The 25,397-nt window shown below is 44.0% G+C and overlaps 8 protein-coding genes across 8 annotated transcripts; 4 read left to right on the top strand and 4 right to left on the bottom strand.

Moving 5' to 3' along the window:
* Positions 1-742: 742 nt before the first annotated feature.
* Positions 743-1,849, top strand: EAF01_007563 (uncharacterized protein; the record flags this gene model as incomplete). Its single annotated transcript, XM_038915819.1, has 1 exon — positions 743-1,849. The coding sequence occupies one exon, from the start codon at positions 743-745 to the stop codon at positions 1,847-1,849; it is 1,107 nt and encodes a 368-aa protein (XP_038768290.1).
* Positions 1,850-2,384: 535 nt separating this feature from the next.
* EAF01_007562 (uncharacterized protein) lies at positions 2,385-4,036 on the bottom strand (the record flags this gene model as incomplete). The annotated part of the gene is made up of 3 exons (XM_038915818.1): positions 2,385-2,576; positions 2,639-3,201; positions 3,253-4,036. 3 exons carry the CDS (start codon positions 4,034-4,036, stop codon positions 2,385-2,387), a joined length of 1,539 nt encoding a protein of 512 aa, XP_038768289.1.
* Positions 4,037-4,572: 536 nt separating this feature from the next.
* Positions 4,573-6,874, top strand: EAF01_007561 (uncharacterized protein; the record flags this gene model as incomplete). The annotated part of the gene is made up of 2 exons (XM_038915817.1): positions 4,573-4,914; positions 4,973-6,874. The coding sequence occupies exons 1-2, from the start codon at positions 4,849-4,851 to the stop codon at positions 6,872-6,874; spliced, it is 1,968 nt and encodes a 655-aa protein (XP_038768288.1). The 5' UTR covers positions 4,573-4,848.
* Positions 6,875-7,319: 445 nt separating this feature from the next.
* Positions 7,320-9,124, bottom strand: EAF01_007560 (uncharacterized protein). The gene is made up of 2 exons (XM_038915816.1): positions 8,932-9,124; positions 7,320-8,859 (listed from the first exon to the last, which is right to left on the bottom strand). The coding sequence occupies exons 1-2, from the start codon at positions 8,989-8,991 to the stop codon at positions 7,720-7,722; spliced, it is 1,200 nt and encodes a 399-aa protein (XP_038768287.1). The 5' UTR covers positions 8,992-9,124; the 3' UTR covers positions 7,320-7,719.
* A 1,485-nt stretch (positions 9,125-10,609) lies between these two features.
* EAF01_007559 (uncharacterized protein) lies at positions 10,610-11,275 on the top strand (the record flags this gene model as incomplete). The annotated part of the gene is made up of 2 exons (XM_038915815.1): positions 10,610-10,728; positions 10,780-11,275. The coding sequence occupies 2 exons, from the start codon at positions 10,610-10,612 to the stop codon at positions 11,273-11,275; spliced, it is 615 nt and encodes a 204-aa protein (XP_038768286.1).
* Positions 11,276-11,676: 401 nt separating this feature from the next.
* EAF01_007558 (uncharacterized protein) lies at positions 11,677-12,645 on the bottom strand (the record flags this gene model as incomplete). Its single annotated transcript, XM_038915814.1, has 1 exon — positions 11,677-12,645. The coding sequence occupies one exon, from the start codon at positions 12,643-12,645 to the stop codon at positions 11,677-11,679; it is 969 nt and encodes a 322-aa protein (XP_038768285.1).
* Positions 12,646-13,304: 659 nt separating this feature from the next.
* Positions 13,305-17,154, top strand: EAF01_007557 (uncharacterized protein). Its single transcript, XM_038915813.1, has 4 exons — positions 13,305-13,877; positions 13,937-14,055; positions 14,106-14,999; positions 15,052-17,154. The coding sequence occupies exons 1-4, from the start codon at positions 13,413-13,415 to the stop codon at positions 16,850-16,852; spliced, it is 3,279 nt and encodes a 1,092-aa protein (XP_038768284.1). The 5' UTR covers positions 13,305-13,412; the 3' UTR covers positions 16,853-17,154.
* Positions 17,155-18,723: 1,569 nt separating this feature from the next.
* Positions 18,724-22,753, bottom strand: EAF01_007556 (uncharacterized protein; the record flags this gene model as incomplete). The annotated part of the gene is made up of 5 exons (XM_038915812.1): positions 18,724-18,870; positions 18,923-19,056; positions 19,112-22,411; positions 22,568-22,598; positions 22,670-22,753. 5 exons carry the CDS (start codon positions 22,751-22,753, stop codon positions 18,724-18,726), a joined length of 3,696 nt encoding a protein of 1,231 aa, XP_038768283.1.
* Between the last annotated feature and the right edge of the window lie 2,644 nt (positions 22,754-25,397).

Genomic DNA, 25,397 nt, shown 5'->3' with positions numbered 1-25,397 from the left:
TATGGATATTGGTAAGTTATGTAACATTATCGTACGAATATCTCTTCTACCTAATATTGATAGGTACCTATACTCTACTTTGCACCATCCCCAAAGTATTATTGTATACTACGAAAAGTTAAAGAAAATAATACTATGCATTTGAAGTATCGTAATTGATGGTGGATTATCCTTTATAGATGGATAGATGGATAGAGAATTCGCTTATGTCATTTTACTCCTTTGCTCGGGTTGATGTGCTAAATCGTGAATTAATAAGTACTAAGATTTTCCTACGAGTAGAAACTTAGATTATCAGTTTCGAGTTAGCCTTTTTGTTTATACTACATACGATGTTAAACTTTACATGAATTCAAGCTTTTGAATCGCTATTGCGGGGGTTTGAAATCCACTTGTCGCTTTTCTTTTTGGGGGTCTAATAAGACCTGGTGGAACTAGGTAAAATCAAAGTATGAAACGAACTTCTTTTTTAGCTCCGAAGTGAACTGAAGTGAAGTGGAGACGATCGCTGGATGGATGAGCGGTTTGACTAGCGAGACTAGGAGGTTGGAATTTCCTTAATATGTTTGGAGACTGATGACAGGGATATCTTTGCGAGTTATTTCTTGAAAAGTCGATTATATGAGATATATTGAATCAATGATTTTTGCTTGGGTTGTTTGTATAGATGACTAGTTGAATATACATCTCATCCTATCTCTAACCCCCATATCCCTACCCAGCATCGGAAAACCCTCCAAAAATGAGACGCACAACCCGCAAAGCCCTCGTGCACCTCACGCTTTTCACCAGCGCCCTCTTCCTCATCATCTACCTCAACCGTTCCTCCAGCAACACCTCATTCCCCTGGACACGCATCCGGTATCCCTACACTTCCCGCCAACCCGCCCTCCCCGCACCCCACGGTCTCTGTCCCGGTCTCTCCACCACCACCAAACCCGCTCTGATCGTCTCCCACGTCTCCGCCGATGGCGACCCCGCCTGGCTCTCTCCCCTCCGCTCCAAATACCACATCTGCATCTACAATGTCGATTCCTCCCCCCTGCTCCAATCCTCTCAGAAAATCCTCCAAGTACCTGCTAATCGCGCGCACGAAGCGATGCCCTACCTCACATTCCTGATCGACAATTATGAACATATTCCCGCGGCAGGCGCGGTCTTCATCCATGGAAATCGCTTCCAGTGGCATAATGATCATCCTACGTATGATAATCTAGATCTGTTAACCCATCTTAATATTGAAACTGCGTTGGCGGAAGACGGTTACCATAATCTGAAATGTGATTGGAGTCTCAGTACCTGTGGGGAGAAAGCCGTAGCGCAAGGAAGTCTCGAAACGAGTATGCAAGCATCGCTGCAACCGTGGGATAAACGAGCGGTTTCTGATGCGGCCATGCCGAAAGCATCGAGAGTATTATTCGGAGAGGGGAAACAGTTGAGTAGAACCGATGTGGTGAGAAGTCAATGTTGTGCGCAGTTTGTGGTGTCGAGGAAAAGTATCTGGAAACATGAGAGAGAGGAGTATGTAGCGCTGAGACAGTGGTTGTTGGATCCGAAGGGAGCTCCGAGGGATGATAAGGTGGCGGGGAGGATATTGAGTTATTTGTGGCACGTGTTGTTTTTGGAGCAGGAAGGAGGGGAGCAGGGAATGCTGGATTTGGAGAGACTTAATAGACAGGCGTGTCCGAGTGCGCAAAAGTGCTATTGTCGACTCTATGGGAAGTGCGATTTAGATTGTAGGACAATGGGGACTTGTCGAGGACAGTATACATTGCCGAGAAATCTTAGGCTTCCGGAGGATTATGGAAAACAGTTTGAGCATGTGGATGATCACTCGGATAGTCTCTGAAGTTTGAGAGTCGAAACTTTTGCATATTAGATGGAGTTGGAGATTGGACATATGTGTTTTGTGTTTTGATAGAATATTAAATATGGAAAATACCTAGGAATGGTACACTCATTATTATTGAAAATAATATATTGCACATCTTGCAAATATTGTAGATACAATAATAGTACATTGGAATCAAAGGACCAGACACCGAATTCTAAATCTCCTCTGAGAACATATTTCAATAGCCGAAATCTATATCCGGTGGGTATGTAAAGGTTGCTACATTTGGTATTTTGTTAGAATTGAATTGTCATTGTTATCAATCACCTGTCAAATGTAAATTCCAGTGGTACAATTTCACCAAAAATAAAAAGATGCAGATAGAATCAAAGATCTAGGACCAAGAAAAAAGAACATTATTTCCTTCCCAATATCCACATAAAGTATTGTACACCAGTGATACTCCGATCATCCATAGATCGATCCATCAGCCCATCCATAAATCGCCTTCCAGGTATCATATCACGTAGTAAAATCATTTACTGCGTAATTACTCTTCATCAAACACCTCCTCAATTCTGGGTGCTAAATTTCGTTGTGTACTTTCTCCGGTAGAAATTTGTGCTGTCGATCCTGTCGTGGTTGCCGATGCTGGAGCTGGTTGACCTGTCATTGCTGCTCCAATAGCGCTTGCACTGGCGGAAGCACTTGACTTAGACTTCTTCTTGCCTTTCTTCTTCTCCTATTGATCATGTTAGCTTTTCCTGCTCCATAATAAGATATATCATAAAAGATAAATCATACCTCTTGCCATCCCCAGACTGGTCTAAAACTATCGAAGAATCCAACATCCTCAAAAAGATTTGGGTATAACCATAATCCAGGAGGCACTGCAAACATTGTAATACCAAACAGAATTAATCTGAAAATGGCCATCGCAAAGAATAATCCTAACAATCCAAGCATACCCATACTTAGATACCAAACACCCAATCTCATCTTCATTGGCCAAAGTGGGAACATGACAATTGCAAAGACAATCGCTAATGCTCCAGCAGCGTATAATTTCTGTTTGATTTGTGCACCTTCATAAAGCCAAACGAAATGGAGATCTTCCCTGCACTCTTGCTGTTGTTCAATTTTGACAGTCCAAAGTCCTTTCACCCGCTTCGTATTGTGAGCACCAGGGGCATGATCATGACCTTCATGAGGGTCGACTTTGGAAATACGAAGTGCAAGGAGAGAAAGTGGGAGTAGTTTGAAGCAGTTTTCGAGTGAGGCGCGATCAGTAATTTCGGGGAGAAGTGGGTTCTTCTTGCGAGCCTTCTCATAAGCTGGTGACTGGATGGCTCGGAGAGCGCGTTTCACTGTGATTACGTGTTAGAAAGTAATTGTAATATGGTAGTGAATTTTTTTACCTTTGAACATGTTCTTTCTTTGACCATTCAAGATACATGTTCTCGCTTTCAAGTCCTGACCCATTAAGAAGTTTGCGAGAGCGATAGCTGCTGGATTTGGAGGGCCTGGTTGAATTGGTTGAGGTTGTTGCTGCTGTTGTTGGGCCATTGCAGCTTCTCTTTGTTTCTGCTGTTGGGCCATGGCATCCGCCTTTATCTTTTCTACAAATTCAGGTACAGTCATACCAGCTTTTGCTGCATCTTGAGCCAATTTCTCTTTCATCGCCTGGACTTGTTCCGGAGATGGTGGTGGGCCTTGTTGTAGAGCTTGCTGCTGAGCTTGTTGCGCCTTAATCTTTGCTACAAATTCAGGAACAGACATTCCAGCCTTTTCAGCGTCCTGAGCTAATTGCTTTTGCATGGCTTGAATTTGTTCCGGAGATGGCTGTTGGCCTTGTTGTAGAGCTTGCTGCTGAGCTTGTTGCGCCTTAATCTTTGCTACAAATTCAGGTACAGACATTCCAGCCTTCTCGGCGTCTTGAGCTAGCTGCTTCTGCATGGCCTGAATTTGTTCTGGAGATGGCTGCTGGCCTTGTTGGGCTTGTAATCGGGCTTGATTTTGCGCATTCATCTTTGCTATGAATTCGGGTATCGATAATCCTTGTTGTTGTGCTTGTTGAGCGATTTGCTGTTGCATCATCTGTATTTGTTCCGGACTGGGTTGTGAACCATCTGGTAATCTGAATTGAATCTGACCCAGTCCTGGTGGTGGTCCTTGTTGGGGATCTGCTTTTGGAGAATCCATATTGGAAATTGTAAAGTTGAATACAATATGTGGTGGATGTAAGGGGAATTCCTAGGGCCAAATGTGGTTGAAGTGAGTGAATGGGTGATTGAATGGGTGAATGGGTGAATGCGTGAATAATAAAGATTTATTAAAGTTATCTGTCCAAATCTTTATTTAGTGTGGCAGGTGGGTATAAATCGGGTTATACAGCCACACGATGTGGCGGACGTTAACAGGCAGCCCGATGAGGTAAGCTGCCCAGGAGGAGTACTGTACTTTGTAACTCGTGAGGCATGCTGGCATGAATGGTGCACGGAGCTTCGGTGCACGGCTTGTCCAAGCGTCCAAGGCTCCAAGGCTCCAAGGATTACAATTTATGTGTTTGTTTGTTCTACGAGCTTCGACAAGGATCTGAGTATCAACGGCATCAGCGGCATTAGCGTCCTCAGGCATCCAAGTCACAGGATCGCCCAATCCAGCCCTTCTTTTGAAATCCCCTTCATCATCGAGTCGGCTATCCAAATAGAGCTAAAATGACAAAATACAAAATACAAAAAAAAGAACTTCACATTATTAAGTTTTACAACCTTTATCTAATCCTATGTCGTCATCCATATTCTAGTATAACAATGATTGATCAATTCTATGTCAGTTCAGCATGATACTTCCATTCTCGTATTCTTTCTCAACTTCATAAAATACATTTTGGTGGCCATTCATAAGCTATGACAGCATTCAGTCGTTCGGATGCTTCGGATGGATAAGAAAACAGAGGGGCAACATTCGCAACTATTGAGTAGAAGACAGACGTTTGATACTCACTTTGTAAAATGAGTGAAATTTATAAGCCAGATAATGCTGCTTTACCGGAGTCTCCTTACGACACAGCATTTCTGGTGTGTTACGCTCTTCTGACCGGATCAACATGGACACTCTTGCTAAATCATTTCTTAGTCACAGAGAGATTTGGGATTGAACATACCAATTAATTATGCTACGGCTCCTGGCGCCTCCTTGACGGCCGCGTGTTTCTCATCCCTCAAATATGAGGATGATGATGCGGCTACTTGCATTTCCAATTTATTGGCCAATGGCTTCCGGAGACTGGATATGGATTTGTATTGGGATGAAGCAAGACAATTATGGAGTTTTTGTCCTGCTGCCGTACCAGTTTCGAGCTCGGATGATGCCTCTACACCAACTCCAACATCGACGCTTTCATCCACCATAGCCAGTATAACTTCAGCCCAGCAAACTACAGATTTGATTCCTAGGCAAGATGCAGCCACGAGTTCCATCATTGCCTCACCAAGTATGACAGATGTAGATGGTACATTCATTTCAAGACCTACTTCTCCTAGTTTGTCCGCAGTGAACGTAATAGCAAGCTCTCTCGAATCAACAGTACCTGTAGCCTCTGCAATCCCAAACACTTCGAACAAGTCGCTGTATAATATTGGAAGTTACATTTGCACTAACACTATCAACTTACATATGCTAACAAGTCTTCTTTTGGATTACATACACGAAACACAAAATACGATTGATGCATATATGTTGATACTGACTCTCAATATCCACGCGGTAAAGTCTGGTTCCGGCATTGATGACCCTTCTCCTCAGCCCACCGACCTTCCGGATCTTACAGAATCTTTAAGCTTCCTTTTCGCGGCAAATTTATCAGCATACATATACACACCACACGACCTAAGGTCCAATCGAGCAAATTTAAATACATCTTGGTATCAAGTTTTAGAGAGATATCGACCTACCTTGGATTATTATACTACCGTCACGCAAGAATTTGGCATCATATCCACTGAAGATGGTTGGCCATCAGAGTCCTACATCGAGTTTTCTCAAGGCAAACGAATACTTTTACAATTCGGCTCTGTGGATCCCCAAATGGAGATTTATGATTTCAGTAGAGATGCAGGAACTATTTTCCCTCCAGGCTACCTTAGCAACCGCCGCGACAATGACACATTGGTCAGCGCTGATGGAGTAGTAGAAAGTGGTTGCTTCCTCGTTAACGCCACCGAAGACATTTCTCAAGTTAACTCATCCTGGGCAACAACCGCAAACATACCCGGGTTCGACTATCCCACAAGATCGAATTCCAACCTGACTTCCCTCCTCAACCTAACATCCTCTCTCACAAAGTGTGGTATATCCCCAACCCTCAACACAACCCTCCTCAACACCACCGCCGACACCAACAATCTCCCCTACCAAAATTACACCTACTCCACCATCTGGTCCTGGGCCCCCTACGAACCCCGCTCCTCCAATGACAGCGACAGCGACAACAATGACCCCCTCTTCCGTTGCGCCACTCTCCACCCCACCACCACCCACTGGCACGTAACCGACTGCTCCACCAAACTCTACGCCGCCTGTCGCGCCCCCTTACAACCCTACAACTGGACCCTCACCACCTACCCCATCTCCTACTCCTACGCCTCCCAAGCCTGTCCCTCCCCCTACCTCTTCTCCGCGCCCCGCACCTCCCTCGAAAACGCATACCTCTCCCAAACAGTCACCAATCTCTCTCCCGCCCGCGACCTCGACCCCGACGATCCAAAAATCTGGCTCGACTTCAATTCTCTCGATACGAAAAATTGCTGGACCACGGGCGGTCCGAATACAACGTGTCCGTATAGTAACCGAGAGGCTGCCGATCATGTGAGTGAGAGAGTGGTGATTGTGCCGTTGGTGGCGACGATTATTGTATTGATCATCTTTTTCCTCGTGCTGTGTGTTAATTGTGGGAAGGGGGTTTTGGGGAGGAAGCGTGAGGGGAAGAGGAGGAGGAGGGTGAGAGAGGGTGCGGTTTATGAGGGGGTGCCGGCTTGAGGGTTGAGTATTCATTTTTTTTGGTATATTGTATCTTTTGCTTATTTGTACATGCCTATACACAGGTACCCACTCATTTTGTAAAGATGCTTATTGTAATTATAAACGGCGGAGGATATCGGGAGTCGGATCATAATTGTAATATCTCAAATCATAAGTAAATAAATGATGACTTCCTCCTGGATATCTACCTACATAGTATGTATCAATGAATACTCAAACTATTTGAACATTCCATTATCTTATTTCAAGTCTCAAGCTTCTGAATCTTACTAGCAAGACCTTCTCTCTCGATGCCCTACATTGATAGATCGTTCACACGTTTTATGTATATCGAAATTGTAGAAGTGATGGAAAGATTTGATACGGAAATGTCCGTTGCAACACATCATCATATTACATACCGTCGTTACACAAACATCTCATACAAAATCAAACTCCACACTAACATCAAACCACGTAAAAATATCACTTTTCAACACCCTGTCTCATAACAACAAGGAACAGTTAATAAATATTAGAACAAATTTTTAATATGTTAATCGATCAATTTAGAGAACGTTAGATAAGCCCACCAATACGCCAACCTCCTCATTCCCATATCCCATAATCCCGACGCCATGCTTGTATTCCCAAGCTGTTATACCCCCAATTTACTGTTCCTGCAGCTCGCTCTAGCTAATTGTGATGATTCCCATGCCTTTTCTGTACCATGTGACATCTAGTATGTATCCGACGCCGAACGCAACTCCTACGCTTGGTATAGACCGCATGCTTTGTAAGTGAGTGGGTAGACGTTGTAGCTTCTCAATACGTGTGGGTAGTGTATGAGTCGATACGAATGATTAATGGTGTACTCCATCTTCGCTTGCTAAGCTTCCAATTTCCGACCAGCTATCTGGTGTGACGATTCCGTCATCTACACTCATGACATCGGCGTCGCTGGTAGCGCCGCTTCTGGGGTGCCAGATTTCTTCGCCTGAACCGGCTAATGAGGCGGAATCTGTGGGAGTAATCATTCCATCTCCATCGAGAGATTCGAGAGAGGAATAATCGGGATCGGAGATAGTGGGTGATGGGGGAGTAACTTGGGCGCTTTGGGTGGCGGTTGGAGTTGAAGGACGTTCGTGAGGTGTAGCAGGGAGAGGAGAATAAAAGCCAGTTGCGTTATCGGTATGATCGGCCCAAGCGTGAATGGATGCGAATGGATTTTCATTGTCTTGTGCTCTTGCTGTGTAAGTTTGCTCAGTTTCCAAATTTTCAAGAGTAGGTACGGAGACTGGTGGATCTGGGTTGAATGGCTCAGAAAGGTCAACAAGAGTTTCGGCGTCTTCGTGGGCGATAGGTTCTGCTGGTGAAAGAGTGGAGGTACTTTGACGAGAGCGGGATCGAGTTCGACCTTCGTGGCAACTGTACAATCCTTCAGAGTCCGATTCGTAGTGTTCGCCGTCTTCAGGAGACATTAAACTTCTATCCATAGCTTGTTGTTCCTCGCTGTCAATACCGTGCTCATCTGCAAATGGGTTTGCGTAGATTGTCGATCGATTTAAACCTCGGACACCGCGTCGATGGGTAAGACCCTCTTCAGCTTGACCATTCAAATCTGTACCAGTGTTGTAAACGAAAGTGCCCTTCTCAGCATTGGGATCCTCTTGTAAGAAATCCTCAAAACTCGGCTTTCGGCTCGGGTTTCCCGCTGGTCTCCTTTCATCCATCCTCTGCTCCTTTTCCATTCTTTCCATGCGTACTGCATTCCAATACATCAATTCCTCTCTCTGTTTTCTCCGACTATCCTCATCGGCATCTACACCTACTTCCGAAGCACTCTGCATAAAACCCTCTGCATCCTCAGGTCGGTTGAAACGGGGCTGTCGACTATTTGGATTGATTTCATCGCCGAGGGAATGTAATGCGACTGCGATTCGACGACGAACATCTTCAGCGAATTGTCGGGCTTGTGGTGATTCATATACTGCTATCGCCGCCTATTGTTCCATTAGTTCTTGAATTTCTTCGTTGTGCATTGCATGGATTCTGTAAAAAGAGGGGAAACTTACGCCTACAGCCACAGCAGCTATGATTACCGCACCTGAAACCAAAACGGGATGATTAGGCATGTTCCCTCAATAGACTGTGTGAAATAAGGGAAAGGTATTGATGGAGAGATTGAAGGAAATCTCTCATGGAGAAGGGGAGGATGAGAAAGTAAGAGGAACTTTGGGTATTGAAATGATAAATGGTTGCCTCTTATGAGGTTGCGTATACAAAAAACACCGCCACTACTTGCAGGGTTATCGGGTGATCTTCACCTATCACAGGATAAGAATTGGGGTGTTGCCCAGGTGTAACTTGTATGTGTGTGAATGAATATCACGGACTTATTAAATGGTGGCAATATACCGTGCCGTACACTCATTTAGTAATTACATACCTGGAGAAAACATGAAAGGCATATTTGGTAATTATTTTTGGTCAATCAATCAAAAAACTTGGAAATTGAATTACAACAAAAACTAGGGACAAAAAAAGAGAGAGAGAAACAATAAGTACAATGTTAAGAGACCGATGGGACGTTTGTAGTTCTATATAAAGAGTCCTCAAGAGTAGAGGTGGACTAACCCGGAGCACGGAATGAATGATGTTGGTTTGACAAAAGAGGCGTCTAAGAGTTTGAGGGGGAGTAGGTAAACTCCACACTACTGTAAATAGCTTGAATTCTATCATACTGTGCCCAGGTGCCGCTTGATAGCCGCTCAAAGTAATATCTACGAGGGAGCTGGAAGCCCTGTCTTGTATGGTAGTATTGTCATTTTCACGAAATATTGAATTTCCCAATTAGACGGGTTTATGACGGAAGAGAGTGCGTAATACATGTCTAGGAGGTTTCACAGTCCTCTCAAATCATCGACACATCCAATATTGAAGGGAAAAGGGAACAAAGCATTCCTTGCTTACGCCAACCATTAACCATTTTTGGTTTCATGCTGTTTGCGTGTTCTGGGGAGATTCGTCTATCTATTTCATCTATCTAGCATTGCATATGTACAATTGAGTTGGTGCACTACGTATGTGTGTATGTACGGTACAGAACAATGACTACTTTTCGTGGGCCAAAGATTTTAACCTCCACTGTGGCATAATCTTGGAAAGTGTATCGATAAACTAAAAATCCCAAAGCAAGGCCAAGTGTGGGGGGGAAGAATGAATCATGATTTCATGCCTCATCTGGGCCTGGTTGTCTACTCGTACTTATCTCCGATCGGTAGTTGGTTTCTTTTAACTTTCCCCCTAATGAGTTAGCGACACGCGATGTGGAAAAAGACATCTGATAAGTCTATTTCTGGCAACTATCATATCAATCTTCGGGTTTGAAAATGTCAATCACGAGATCTCAAATCTAGGAATTATCTAGTCTGAATGACACTTAGAGAAGTATACTGTAACTTAGTCAGTTTAATCGAGAATAGATCCAATAAGTACAATTAGAGCCTTTGCCTAACCTCCTAGGAACGACAACTACTACTAGCCCAGAAATCCTGCACCTAATATAAAAATGTCTTCGGCTTCCTTTCAAAATCCTCATAGGCCCCTAAAAGAAACTTCATAAATTCTCAGTATCGAACAAAATTCGGAAGCATGGCTGCAAGACACACCCCAATGCCGTCGGTCGGATCTTCAGGTTCAACCTTCTCGTCCACAGAATCGTCCACAGTACCGTCCACAGTATCGTCCACAATGTCGACACAGCAGAGTCTTTCAGAGGTTTATGCCGGCTTCAACCGAGGGTACTATCAATTAATAATTCGGAATAAAGAACTGAGCGATGCTATTCGCAAATTCAAAAGTAATACGTCGTATGTTCCCATTGCCGTGGAAAGGTGACACATCACGCTAATATCAGATAGCAATCATGCAAGAGTTCATGGAGCCACGCCCTTTTCTTCCTCTGGATCATCTGTAACCCTTACCAGCTCTGCATCCCCAACATCAAGTAACGTACCATCCTCTTCGGCCCGAGATGAATTGCAAAGAGTGGCATCATTGCTTCCCGCTAGTGATGAGCCATTTTTTGAACAATTTTCAAGCCTTAGAAAAGATATAGAAGCCAAAGTAAGACTATGGAATGCTTTGACCGCGGAAAATGAAAAGCTTTCCTTCGCATTAAGACTCAAGCAAGCTATGGAGGATACAAAGTTTGGTTCTGAAGAGTTATCCGCAAGTAAAAGAATTGCACATGACATGTACCACGATGAGTTGGACCTAAAAACATCGTTCGACAAGTATGCCAGCGACATGAGAAAGGAAACCGGAGATTATGAGCTTCCAGAATTGGACCTCGGACAAAGATTCCATGAAGCGGATGTCTTCGGCAATAGATTTGGATTCGGGGCATACTATTAGTTCTTGTCTCCTAACCAGAGCCATTGAGCTCGAAATCATCTAGGCCCACGACATATACACGGCAGAGATGAAGCAAATAAGAAAGATGTGGTGGATTAGAGAATGATGTGGACATAGATGGAGGCAATAAAAATATATAATATATAATGTATGATCATAATATAATTATATCATTCTATGGCATCCTACCCTTCTATAACAATTCAAGTTAGCCAATGATTGAACCTTGTGAATAATTGGAAACTTGGTCGAAAATTACCTTCTAAATTGTACAAGCTCAACTTGAACACCTTGAGATAACCATTGATGTAAAACATGCCATATGCATCGGGTGAAGTGATGGAGAGGCTGTTTTTGAGATTCTTAGAATGATATATCGATTCAGAAAGCGTCTCTGAAATTCACTCAAGCTTCTCCATGTTTGTAGGGCTATCTTTCGTTTCCTCCGTTTTTGTGGCGAGCGCCACTTTATCCCCCTCCGACTTGGGCTGTTTGGGTGTTATAGCATCTTCCTTTTCCACAATCACACATTCTTCTTCTTCAGTTTTCCTCTCCTCTGCTTCCAGATACATCGAATAATCTTTCCAGAGTTGTTCTACCGGCCTTCCACAAAGTTCGGTCCAAAATCGTTTCTCTTCGTATCGCTCAACTCTCAGTTTTTCGTTCACCCTCCTTACAGTGCCTTTACCGAATCTCTGTTCCAGATATTCAAGAAAGTAACCGGTATGTTGGTAACCTGCATCCCATTTCCCGCTAGCCTCCCTTTTCCAATGAGGTGGACTCAAGTTGGCATTTAATCGAACCCAATCTGCAATTCCTTCAACCAAACCACCAGGGCAGGTACTGAATCCGTTATATTGGTAGCAATGTACCATTTCATGGGTCAATACACCCATGATCTCATGCTTCTTTCGATCCGGCTTAATTGACTCGTGCTGTATATAATCTAGGGATAAATGTATCTCTTTGTGGTCACTGTCAAGGTCACTACCCGTTGTATATGCCACACCTTCCATGGCACGGAGAATGAGGGTCACGGATCGAGTTGGAGTTGGAGTTGTGGTAGGACAATTGGGAGACTCGTATAGTAGTGTGAGAACACTTTGAACAGCTGTCTGCAGAGCCTCGTTCGCTTTAACGGCAGTCAAGAAGGTGTGCGATCCCGCATGATTGAGATCCTGTATCTCGAGGCGTAACTTGGGCAGAGGAAAGTTGATGGACGGATTGGAACTATCATCTTTATTAAGCTTTGAAGCCGGCTTTTCTTTCGAAAGAGGCATCGGTGTTGGAGTTGGAGCCGGTGAGGTGCTGGAGAATTGAGGCATGAATACAGGTGGTGGAACCGGGCTGGTTGCGGGGGAAGTGGGCATTATGCGGGTGATATGTAGGGTTCAGAGGTTCAAAGAATAAGGTTTAGGACAAGGTCGCTCCTTGCAAGGATGTTGTTGCATTGATCTTCTTATGCGGATTGTAATAATGGAGGTTGAATACTGGTGATATCGGTATTGGAGTGAGTGATGAGTGCCGTGCCTAGCCTCCTAGCTTGACCTTGTTGATGTGGCAGAGGGATGAGCTTCTTTCAAGTTGAGGACTCAGATGCAGTAAGGAGCCATGTCGTAAATGCTTGTTGATATACTGCCAAATGAGAATGAATGAAAGGGCTTTCTTTATTTCTTGAACAGGAATCAATATCGAGATGATAGGTTCCAAGGTTGTCAACAATAGTGTTTACATGTCCAATGAGGAGGGATAGAAATGTTCATGTTTCTTACCAATCTGACTGGCTGGTCTCCTCTTGCTGGGGTCTGATCGTATTTATAATAATGGAAGCTCTGAGACTAGTCCGTGCTTCCCCTGCCCGGGCAACCATAATTTGTTTTGACGCGACAGATTTATCTTCAAAGGGAATTTGGAAAGTTACATAGCAAACCTTGTACAACATCATCGTAAGTGTCTCCAAATTTGATTACTTCTTAATGTGAATATTGTGCTACTTTATCATCTCTTCAACAACCAAATACCATATGGTGCATAACCTTCTCTATTCTCACAATCACTGACAGCACATCTCATCTACAGATAGGCACATATCCTGATTTGATATTAACGGTTTCTTCAACTTCACCCCACCTCAATCATGGGTGAAAAGATCACCGAAGATCAAGTAGCAAACTTGCTGGCCACACTTCGAACAGATGCTTTGATAGATTCGAAGGTCAATCAGATCAACAACATCAAATCCAGTATCAAACAACACAACGTTCCAGAACCATGCATACTTTCACTATTCGAAGCGTTGCGCATAGCGATGTCGTCGCAGCACGCCGCGCTAGTCAACGCCGGATTCTCTACCCTCAATCATCTCCTCACCAGATTATCACGCCAGGAACCAAAGTATATTGTCAAGGAAGCTGCCCGAACTCTGCCAATGATAAATGATAAGATGGGCGACCAGAGGGAGAAATATCGACACCTTGCTGCGCAATGTCTTACAACGTTCTGGAAAAATGCGCCGATGGATGTAGAAAGAATTGTGAAGAACGCAGGACTGATAGGAAAGAACTCAAGGATGAAAGAAAATTCAATGAATTGGATTGTGCAGGTAAACAGATGCATTTTGGCGTGGGGATGTTTACACTTTCTAACTATCGTATCAAATAGATGCACCAAGAGCATGGAATGGCATTCAAAAGTTTTGTAACTACACTGATGGAGCTACTCGAAGATGCCGATGGCATGGTAAGAGATACTGCGAGAAACACTGTCATCACCTTATTCCAGTAAGTCTCTTCTCATCGGCCATATTACTTTCATGTTCTAATTGCCACAGGAATGCCCCCAATGGAGCCAAGTCCGATCTCAAGAAGCAGTTGAAGAACTTCAATGTTCGACCAGCGATCGTAACAACTATCACGAGTCAACTTATACAAGGAGGAGCCCCAGTAGTTGTGGAACCGGAAAGAACTGAAGTCCCTATACGAAATCCTTTAGCTAGTAGTGCATCTGCGATGAACGTCTCAAGACCAGCAACACCAGAAGTCAAAATTGAGCAAGTAGACCCTGCATATGTGAATACACAAAGGGAATTGGAGGAAACTTTTCAAGAAATGCATCAATGGTTTCAAGACAAGGAGTCTGAAGCAAATTGGTTCAAGAGAGAACAAAGTTGTACAAAGTTACGAAGATTGAACGCTGGAAACGCCCCAAGCGACTACCATGATGCTTTCCTTGCTGGTATCAAAAGTCTTCTAGATGGTATCTTGAAAGCTGTCAATTCATTGAGAACTAGTCTTTCAAAAGAAGGGTGTAGTGTCGTTCAAGAAATTGCTCGGACCGCTGGCCCTGGACTGGATCCTATGGTCGAAATTCTTCTACAAAACCTTATCAAACTCTGTGGTGGAACTAAGAGAATTAGTTCGCAGAACGGAAATTTGACGGTTGACATCATCATCAGCGGCGTTACCTATAATCATCGGATTATGCAGCATATCTGGCTCGCATGCCAAGACAAGAATGTTCAGCCTAGGACATATGCTACAGGCTGGCTCAAAACATTGCTGAAGAAGGAGGCGCAACATAAAAGTCACGTTGAACATAGCGGAGGCTTGGAACTAATTGAAAAGTGTATAAAAAAGGGTCTAGCCGATGCCAACCCTGGTGTTCGCGAGAATATGAGATCGACTTATTGGACCTTTGCTCAGATATGGCCAGCAAGGGCTGAGTTGTAGGTGTTTAATTATTTCTACACGGTCTCAATGATGACTAACGAGTTTTAGAATAATCGAGGATCTAGAACCGACTCAGAGGAGGCTACTAGAGAATTCTCCAGACAATCCCAATGCACCAAAAAAGGCAGTGGCAGTCAGCTCTGCAAGGCCTGGCCTAGGTTTCTCCAAGAGCACTACTGGACCTCCTAGACCTTCTTTGAGGGAGACTATGTTAGCGCAGAAAAAGGCACAAATGGCCACCAAGACTATTCCTACTCGTCCTGGTTCTGCGATGTCAACATTTTCTCCAATAAAAACCGTCCCAACCGCATCAGGTAAACAATCGTCTTCAGAAGCAGCTCCCACGAGACCACATTTAGAGGCTACTGGATCTCGTGGAGGTCTTTCTGTTGCGCCCATGCGACCAAGTAAATCTAAGAGACCAGAACTTGCTGCTAGACCTGCAACTGCCGGGCCATATTCTGTAAGAAGAACTAATCAAGTCTCCAGCGAAGCAAATGCCAGCCCTTCATCCTCCACATCCGCGAGACCACCAAGATCTAAGACTCCCGTTGCTACCAGCTCTCCCCAAGCTAGAAGAGCTCCAATCCCGAGACCCAACACAAGTCACTCTAGCCATCCCATGCAATCTCATCATCCAACCCAATCCACCTACACAAGCCCTGCAGCAAAAAGTGCATCTGGGCGAGTGGCAACTGCTTCTCCTAGACTTGCTGCTTCCCCTCACATCAGTAGTCCTGTTAGGACAAGAACTAAATCGGTACCTGGATTACCTGGACCTGTATCCAGTCCTTCAAGAGCAGATGAAGATTTTACAATGGTTGTTCCCACCATTACAGGGTTAGAACGGATAAAATCCGAGAAACTCCCCCAGGTCTTTGACCCATCTGAGATGGAAGATATCAAAGCTCCTATCAATCAGCCAATGAAGGTTTATGAAGACCCTTTCTCAAGCACAGATGACACCACTACTCCAGGACCTAGAGGTCCTCAATCCGTTTTGGAAGAAGTGCCTGTCAACGAAGATGCTATGAACCTGTCAAGAAATGGCATTAGCGAATTTGATGGTGAGGGAGCTAAGAACCCACCAATGTCCCCGGATAAACTCAAACAAAGCACGAAATTACTCGATAGCGGTATTTCCAAGATCAGAGCCAAATCTCTAGACGTCCACGGTTTCCGAAAACTTCAAGCCATGATCAGAGATAACAAAGCCGTATGGGGAGAAGGAAGATTCCCTTCCCTCTTGTTAGGACTTTTTGAATATCTTGAAGAACCATTAACAAATCTCTCGCCCGCAAAAGTTCAGGATGTCAAAGCACAAATACTAGCTACAGTCAAACTCATGTACAAAAATTACCGAGAGTATTTCAGACCACATATCGCAAAAGGCTTTCACTCTATTCTTGTGACTAGATCCTGCTACGATGCACGCGCTCATATTGTCAGTGGCCTCGAACTTCTCGCCGATGAGCTTGTTACACTTGCCAATCCCAAAGAGACCATCACAACCATTCTCGATTCCCTCTCCAACGAAGAAATGACCTTGGAAGGATGCCGAAAATTTAGTATGGGATTACATATACTCAAGCAGACTTTAGATATCGAATCAGATGTTGAGTTGGAAGATGCGGAAATTGATAGCATCTTGGAATTGGCAGCGAAGTGTCTTGAGAGCAAGGAGAGCGGAGTGAGACTAGACGCTGTGGTACTCTGTGTGAGTACGCATGCAAGAATTGGAGAGGCAAGATTTTGGAGTGGAATTGGTGGAAGAGTGAGTGGTGATCCAAAGAGCTTGATCACGTACTATATTGTCAAGAGGCAGAGGGAGTTGGAGGTAGGAAGTTGACGGTGTGGAAAGTGTCATGGAACGGAGGACAGTGGCTTAAGCTAATGTTTCATTTGGGCGAACGAAGGGAATGATAAGTAAGGTCGTTGTACAATACGAAAGTCTTTTGTTTTGACTGGATATTTTCGGAGAAATTTTCTGGGTGGTGTGATGGATTCTTTGCTGTGCAGCGAGGGAAAATGGAAGGGCGATACAAGGCGTTGTGCAGTGCACGTTACATATCAACTTTCTGGTTATTGGCAGAGGCGTAAGAGTTTGTGTCGTAGTCATAGTCATAGTACATTTATATGATGTAATCTTGTTTATTTGTGTACGTTCTTATGAAGAGCTTTATTTGTGTATTTTGAGTGATGATCATGATTGATCCAGTGAAGGTTTCTTCGATTGCTCATTGTGGCCTCGGTGCCATTCACATACTCATTGCATCATTGCTTGAATACAGGTACTCAGTACAGAGCGATACTGTAAATTTCCGATTTCCGATCCGGAGGCGACTATTTGCATTTTACTTGCATATTACGAGTATAGAGTCAACAACTGACCTCCGGTTTGCTAGACTGGATTTTGATCTTTGATCTTCTAATTTCCAATTTCCATCTTCCATCTTCCAATTCCACGAGCGTTGTTAAGGGCGTAGTATGAGCGAGACAGATTAGTGGAAAGTATGCTGAAGGGCAGATATTCAGTCGAGGATGGTTGTGCGTAGCGAGAATCAGGAATCGGGATGTTGGGTTTTGTTTTTATGGGAAAAGGTTGGAAGATGTGTGTTGATGAGTTGATGAGGTTAGTTGATGGGGGTTGGGGATTGACAGTGTGGTATGTAGATATGAATGCAGATGCAGATGCGGGTATGGATGTAGATATAGATGTAGCTAGGGAGTGATATGGTATGATATATAAGGAAGAGAAGATGAAATGTGAGACTGGGTCGATCGAAATAAGTCCATCTCTTTATCCATTTGGATTTGCGTGGGGTGATAATCCATCCATCTACTCCTTTGTTTATCCATATCCATTCGTTTCTTCAGTCGTCTATTTATCCATCCCTTTATTTATATAATCAGATACCCACCCATCCATACACACCCGCACACTTAAAGATCCCCTATATCATATATCATATAACATTAACGCATAATCATTCCCTGGTTAACTAACTTGACTGTTCTAAATACAAACATGCATACACACATAACTAACACCTACAACATCCCACGCATAATAACCATTAAAACCACCACCTCACCACGTAAAAACATCAACCCATAAATAAACCATGCTGTCGATCTAGTATTCTCCCTCCTGCGTAAGCTAAGATGAACCCTCTCTCACACTCTACCCCCAAGCCAATGCCAGAACTATCCTTCCCTGAAACGTCTTGTCGTGTGAAATGCACGATACCTAGTAATCATATCATTCCCCCTTCCCTACCCTACCTTTCTCAATATGCATTCCCAAGACACACGGTCCAAGACATGAAAGCCTATCAATTAGCTCGACTTGGAGGAAGAGAAAAGAAAGCTAGGAAGCAAGCAAGTACGTAAATTCCCAGCCATTCAAACATCAAATCAAATAATCATCAATCAAAAAACACATAAGCAAGTAAGGCAGTTACAAAAACGCCATAAAATGTAAATTTCTCTCTCAATCATCTGTTACCGATCAAAAAAATCGGTCTATCATTCATTCGCTTTCCAGAACTAACGCCCCACCCATCACCTTGCTAAACATGAGTGCAAAAAAGAATATACATCTTGATGCTTTTTGCGTATCTGATGTTGAAAGCGAAACAAAAGATAAAAAAAGCTAAAGATTCCAATCATTCAGAAGTGTAAAGTCATAGAGGATTCGTGGTAAGGTTATAAGCTTCTCTAAGCACCAGCAAATATGTCGTAACTGTTCTCGATGACAAACTGAACAGCTTGATTCTTGGCGTGCATATCCGTCATCTCACGGTCTAAGCTATGATCACGCATGATGGTCGGTGCAAACACCACTGCCAGATTTTTAGGTGTCATCTGTTACGAATAATTAGTATATCAGAAGACCATTGTATACAAATGAACATACCAAGTTCTCGCTTTCTCGTTTTGCCACACGCACAAGATGGAAAATCAAAAACTCAAGACAATCACGATGTTTGGGAGGTAACATATTGACTGTGTTCCGTAGATGTGTGCAGCGTTCTGCGTTGTCTTCGATAGCTATAGTTGTTGTATTAGCAGGTAATTTTCTATCAGAATGTGAGATCGAACTTACAGATTGATTCTAACACTCGATCATAAACATCGAAGGTCAAAAGTGGTACAGGGAGCTTTCGGAAATATTGTTTCAAAACACTGGTGACTGCGGTGATATCGAGGTCGGGATCCGAGATATCATAGTCTTCAGTCTTATCAAATCCTTCTTTGATGATGTTGACTTGCCCAGTACCTCCAGTCTTTCGATAAATACCCTCAATGTCCATTCCACGCAATTCAACTTCTTCAATGCAGCGAGTGACCACACTTGGAATTTGCCGACGCTCATAATCAGCTCTTTCAACAAGATCAGAACCGAACAGAGTTGAGGGACTCTCAGCGGCAAGAATGTTACCACTGGACATCGACTTTGGCATTGATTGTGATTTCTTAAATAACCCGAACCCTTGGCGCGAGGGGTCGTTTGATGTAGACCTGGGTAAGCTTGCCCCGGACGCATTTGGTGCCGGAGATTGCACGTGCTCCATAGTCATGTTGTAAGGCATGCCGATGTTATCACCAGTCTGACCTGGCCATTGGTTTAATGGCCGTTCTTGTCCGCTGGAGAAAGCACCCTTAAAACCTTTAGTGACTCCCTTAGCGACAGTTTGGCCACCCTTCTTCCAGTTGAATTTTTTTGCTTGTCCCTTGCGGATATTGACGACATGGGGAGCTGATAGTAACGTCGCTGGCTCCATGCTGGGATCCTGTTCCATTGGGTGTGGATAGCTATTGATCGAATTATTGTAGGTAACACTACTGCTTTCCGATGGGCGGAGGCTTGCATTATCTAGATGCACGGAAACGTTAGACTTATCCTTGTTATGGTGAGTGTAGATTCCCAGACCGTTTGTTAATGGCCTTGGGCTTTCTATATTGGTATTGGCCGATTTGAAGCGTTCCTGGATTTGGTGGGTAAGATCATTGTTCATGTCTGCAAGTTGTGCATTTTTAGACGATAATTGCTCAAACTCAACTAAAGCTCTATCACGATCGGCAATAGCTTGGTTCTTTTCTTCTAGTAGTTCATCTCGCTCCTCAAAGAGTTGTTCAATTGCGCCAGACATCGACTGTTTAAGGCGATCAAGCTTTTGAACAAATTCTTTGATGGCAGAATCTTCCAGCTCAGCAATGTCAAGTGGTTGGTTCGAACCTTTGGCACGTTCCACATAGCCAGCAAGAACCTCTAATTGGCGGATCATAAGTTCCGTTTGAGAATCTAGAACCGAGACAGTCTTTCGCTTTTCGATGAGTTTTTTGTTTAGTGTTTTCAAATCTTTCTCGTTTACGAATTGTCTCTCAAGTTCTGCAACTCTTTGTTCGGAATTGCGAAGTTGCCTCCTTAGCAAAGCCGGATCATCCCCAGGATTTGGCGAGCTTATAGAAATCGGGCTACTAATATCTCTAGGTCCGCTAGTGTCTTCTATAATTGGTGTTTTGGGCCATCGTGGAGAGTTAGGAGTACGTGCAGTTGTTTCGCTGACGCTACGACCATGGCCACGGGCAGAAGTACTTGCTTCACTACTGGTATTTCGAACGTGGCGTACAGCGTTGGAAACCCTGCGAATTATAGATTGTGAGCCTTCATCATTGCCAAATATCCTAGCCATATCTTCATCCATGGTAAGATCACCGCCAGCACTCCACCTTGGTAGATTGGGCGATGAAGCGGTACCATTCGAGCCTGCCGATGGCGGCGCTGGGGGCGCCCTTGGAGTCATGTATGTATCACTCAGTTGTTGTTTTGGTATAGAAGGGCGAGTTGACGAGCGACTTGGAGGTGCCATATCATCTATAGGCGATTGTAACAAGGGGCCAGAGATTGATTTGCCATTCACTGTCGGAGTATGAGCTGTTCCTTCTGAAGAAGATTCCGTGGATGGAGAGGTTTCCGTTCCGGAAGATAAGCTCATTGTGCTAACGTGACTTTTCACTGGCCCTGAGGCTATCACCTTACGGGGTATTGAGACTTTGGAACTTCCAGAATTAACTCTTGAAATAGCAGAATTTTCCATGTCCTTTGGTCGTGATTCCAGTGAAGATCTGGACGTGATCTGGTCTGCTGCCATAAGAGTCCTTGGAGAGTCCATTTTTGGCATGTTGCTGTCTTTCCTAGTGGGTGTGTTGGAAATGGCAGATTTCGAGGAGTTGCTCTCGCTGCCAGTATAATCCGATTGAGAATCACTCCTAGTTGTTCCAGTCCGCTTTCCCTTTGGCACATCACCTAACCTGAACTTTTCACTAGATCCTTGTGTCTTTCCATCAGGGGCGTCAGCGGTTGGCGAGGTTGCATGTTGCAATAGAGTATCATCACTCATAGATGCGGAAGATTCTTTGGCAGGTGTGCCTGTGCCGTTTGCTGCTCTGCGTAAGCTGTCCTTAATCTGTGCCAACTGTTCATCGGATGGTTGATTTTTGTCTTGGAATGCGATGTGCGGTGTTGACGTTGAACTCGCCTCCCTCAAATCCCTTGATCGTCTCTGTGGCTGTGGTTCCGTTTGACTTCGCAAATTGTCTTTCGCGCCAAAGTAATCTCGATCTGGTGCCTGGTTCTCTTTCGCCTTCTTTGTGTCCCATGATGTCGACGTAGATCTTGGTGTCAAGGATGGCGCAGGGCTTGGGTCCAGAGCGAGAGGTATGAAAAAGCTCTCCCCATCCCCATTTCCAATCTCAGACATTTGCGATATCCCCGAATATCTATTGTTTCGATACGTCGTCGTTGGAAGCGTCAATCCATCTCGGCCTGTAGTATCGGTGGAGGCTCGATGAGAGGAAGTATCATCGCGAGGTTTTTGAGAACTACTCCTAGATGAGGAATCTGTACGAGAATATGTTGGCCGCGGCCTGGGTGATAATTCTGTAGGGTTATCTGCATTGTGAGGATCCGGGATCTCACGTTCAGGGGAGAAGGCGCTTTGTGGAACAGCGTTCGGTGGTAGGGCGGGTAGTGATTTATCGACAAGCATGGGAGATTGATCGTCTTTTTTCTTCGCATTCGCAGCGGCTCTCGACTTTTTACGCCGCCTAGCCATTAGTGATTCATGACAGCTCATACAAAATATTCCCTGAGACGTGCGAGCATAACGAAGGTTTTCGATCTTGCGTTTGCAGTTCCTGCATCGAAAGCATGTTGCACAAAATGCTTGGTCACCGGTGAGGATGGCGAGGTCTTCGATTTTGTTATTGCAAGCACTGCAGCTATAAGTGCAATTATTGCAGATAAGGGACCCGTCACCCAGGAGTAACAAATTCGCATCGGAATCTAGGAGAGTTCCGCAAGTATTGCATCGGAAGCAATTTAAATGCCATCGATTGCCAGCTACAGGATCGTTAGAATTATTAAATTTCGAGGTCGGAGGGTTCATTTGATTGATTTCTCGGATATTCAATGTACAACTCGAGGCTCAAATCAAATCAAGCAACGTAACGCATAGTAAAGAAATTGAAGAAGATCGTGGGATAGTTCACAACTTACCAAGTTCGAAGGCTTTCCCCTCCTCGAGGATCTGTGCAAAAAAATCACTTTTAGTGGCAGATTCGTAAACACATTATGGGTGCATGGGATGGGAACACTCACATCACCACATCCTTTACACGGATATGCCACATCGTCACCCTCCATAGGGGATTCCAAATATGTACTATTGTCTGGCGATTCCATCTTGCCAAATGTATGTGAGGAGCGACCCTCGAAAGAAACCCTTTTGATGTCCTTCTATTTCTGCAGATACACTTCCTCCTCGAGTATCACGGACGGTGGACCCAGGCTGAACATGAATTGACAGATGCGATCCCTCGACGTTAGGTTTGTCGGTTTCTAGAGTGTAAAAGCGCACGGTCGGTAGGAGATTCGAGAATTGTTTACGGAGGTATGCAAGTTCGCAAGGGGAAAAGAAGCTAGTGCGAATAGACGATCATCAAAGAAACGTTCCTAGAGCTTGATTCGCGAAGTTCGAGGGTCAATTGAGTTGGGTGGAGAAAATGAGTTGAAGGGTTGTTATCGTCTATGGGAGAGAATAGACAGGTGAGGTGAGAGAAGAAGTAATGTCTAGTAGTGACGGAAAAAGATTGAGGGATGGATGAACTGTGGACTGTTGGAGAACGATATGAGATATATGTCGGACGAATTCATCCAAAATCAAATCAATATACCCTTTGAATTACTGCTGATATCGATTGAATGTCGTTGCGATTCGGTTCGACTTTTTGAGGTGTGAGACTTCTTGTTCAGCCTGCTGTTAAATGTATTATCGATAAGTAGGTCAGTACCTGTACCAGTACCAATATAAACGTAATCTTAGTCCTCAGTACAGCAAGTATAGAAATACTAGGTAACAACGAAGGAGAAGACGAAGGGCTAGACTAAGAAAAGAAAGTTTATGCCAAACGGTGTATCTTTGTTTGTTGCTTCACCGTGGTCGCAGTGTGAGTTTGGTTGGCACGTTCGTACACTTATCAATGAGGAAGTGGTCTAGAAGTTCCCTTGGACTCAGATCAGATGAGACAAAAATGGCCAAGTAGGCTTGAGGTAGGTGAGATTTTGGGAATTCGAGTAGAAGGAAAGGCTAATGATCCTCTAGCGACCAGCATATATTCCAAAGGGGGTCGGTCGATGGTGGGCACTGGGCAGAGTATCTACTGGTAGCAGTTCTGTGCAGTACGTTGTTGGAATTAGAATTGGAAGTCGTGAGATGAGACAACTCCCATGGTCTAAGCCTCTAGAACCCAAGATGGTGATAAAATTATATAACATAAACATACGAGACCGCTCTGATTCCGAATATAGTGAATCAATCGAGCATTTGGGCCGAATTGAGTACCAATTTGGTACGATATAGAGTGGAATATAGTGTGATATGAAGATTAACTTTTCTGTAGAAGTATCTTTCTCTCGATGCGTATTCGTAGATGTGAGATTGCTCCTTCAACTACCTAAGTAAATTACCCACAAACGCCTCCCCTTACCGCCGGAGTATTCTTCAATTTATTCTTAGTTATTTGTCTCTCGGAAAGCAATCTACTGTAGCTCATCATGTTGTAGTTCAACAATACCGTGAACCCTTTATATGGGTAGCTACAAGAAAGATGACCATTCGAGATACCAAACCCTCAGAATTTAATTACCGCTGCAGATTTGATCTGCAGGTATGGATGGGGAATATGTATCAGTTGTATATTCGTTGCTCGGTAGGGATATTCATATTCTCCTTGATGGCGTAAGGTACAGGGAGAATGGTCACAGTAAGGAATATCGATGTTCGTCTTTCTGCACATTGTGGTCTCATATATTTATCTCTAGGAATGGGAAGGTTGGATGTCGTCTGTACTCCTCACATTTTCTCAAATATATATAATTACAGCTGGTTTCTACACACAGGTAGGACCTCCTCCCATTGTTCTCCGATGCCGAAAGATATAATGAATCTTCGGAACTCAGTCAATACATGCAAATGACCCGACATTTCAATGTTCCAACAGAGTTTGATCTGAGACCAGGAATAACCATGGGTAGATGGAACCAAGAGAGTGTTTAGCCTACGAGATGCGATTATTCTTGCATGGTGGCACTTTTAAGAGTTTCAAATATAGACCCTCAACCAAGGAGATGTCGCGATGAACATAAGGACGGGACACATCTGATTCGTTGATCGAAAGATGGCATGTAGAGAAGACGAACGTGGCGATATAAACTTCCACAATGCATCCTTTCATCTCGTGTTATTTATGCTGTAACCCATGGATTTTGCCAGTAGAAGATAATTTCCCCCATGCTCAGAGGCGTGTTTGTATTCAATGATCCCAAACAGATGGTGTATACATATAAGATGAAAAGATGGAGTCCTTGTGTGCGAATGAGGATGTTGATATTGTCCTCGTGAAATTATACATATACATACCAGGTACTTACTCATTCGCCACCAATTCCCAAGCATCTTGAATAACATCGTGTTCTTCGTATTACAAGATTGTCGTCATACAGTACCGCTGCCACTCAAAGCCGGGATAGATATGAGTGCTCTTTGCACATGATACTCGTTGTTACGGTCGATACTCCGCGAAACTTCTTTTTGAAGACTCCCATAAGTAAATCTTAAACCTCTCAACATTGGAAAGGCTGGTCCATCGAGAAGGATGCCAAAGGTCTGGCTAGTAGTCAAGAACCAGACTATAGTATGTACCTCGACAATCCTCCTGTTGGTCGCCGGGAGTAATGTTGATGATTTACCGCTTCTTCGATTACTAGATACACCACATCTCAAATAACGCTTGATTCTATTCAAACACGCGGCTACCCACATGTCCCG

This window comes from Botrytis porri (genome assembly GCF_014898465.1).
Source record: "Botrytis porri strain MUCL 3234 chromosome Unknown BPOR_010, whole genome shotgun sequence".
Lineage (NCBI taxonomy): Eukaryota > Fungi > Ascomycota > Leotiomycetes > Helotiales > Sclerotiniaceae > Botrytis > Botrytis porri.
Note: the sequence above shows the minus strand (reverse complement) of the source record. Positions and strands in the feature narration are given on the sequence as shown.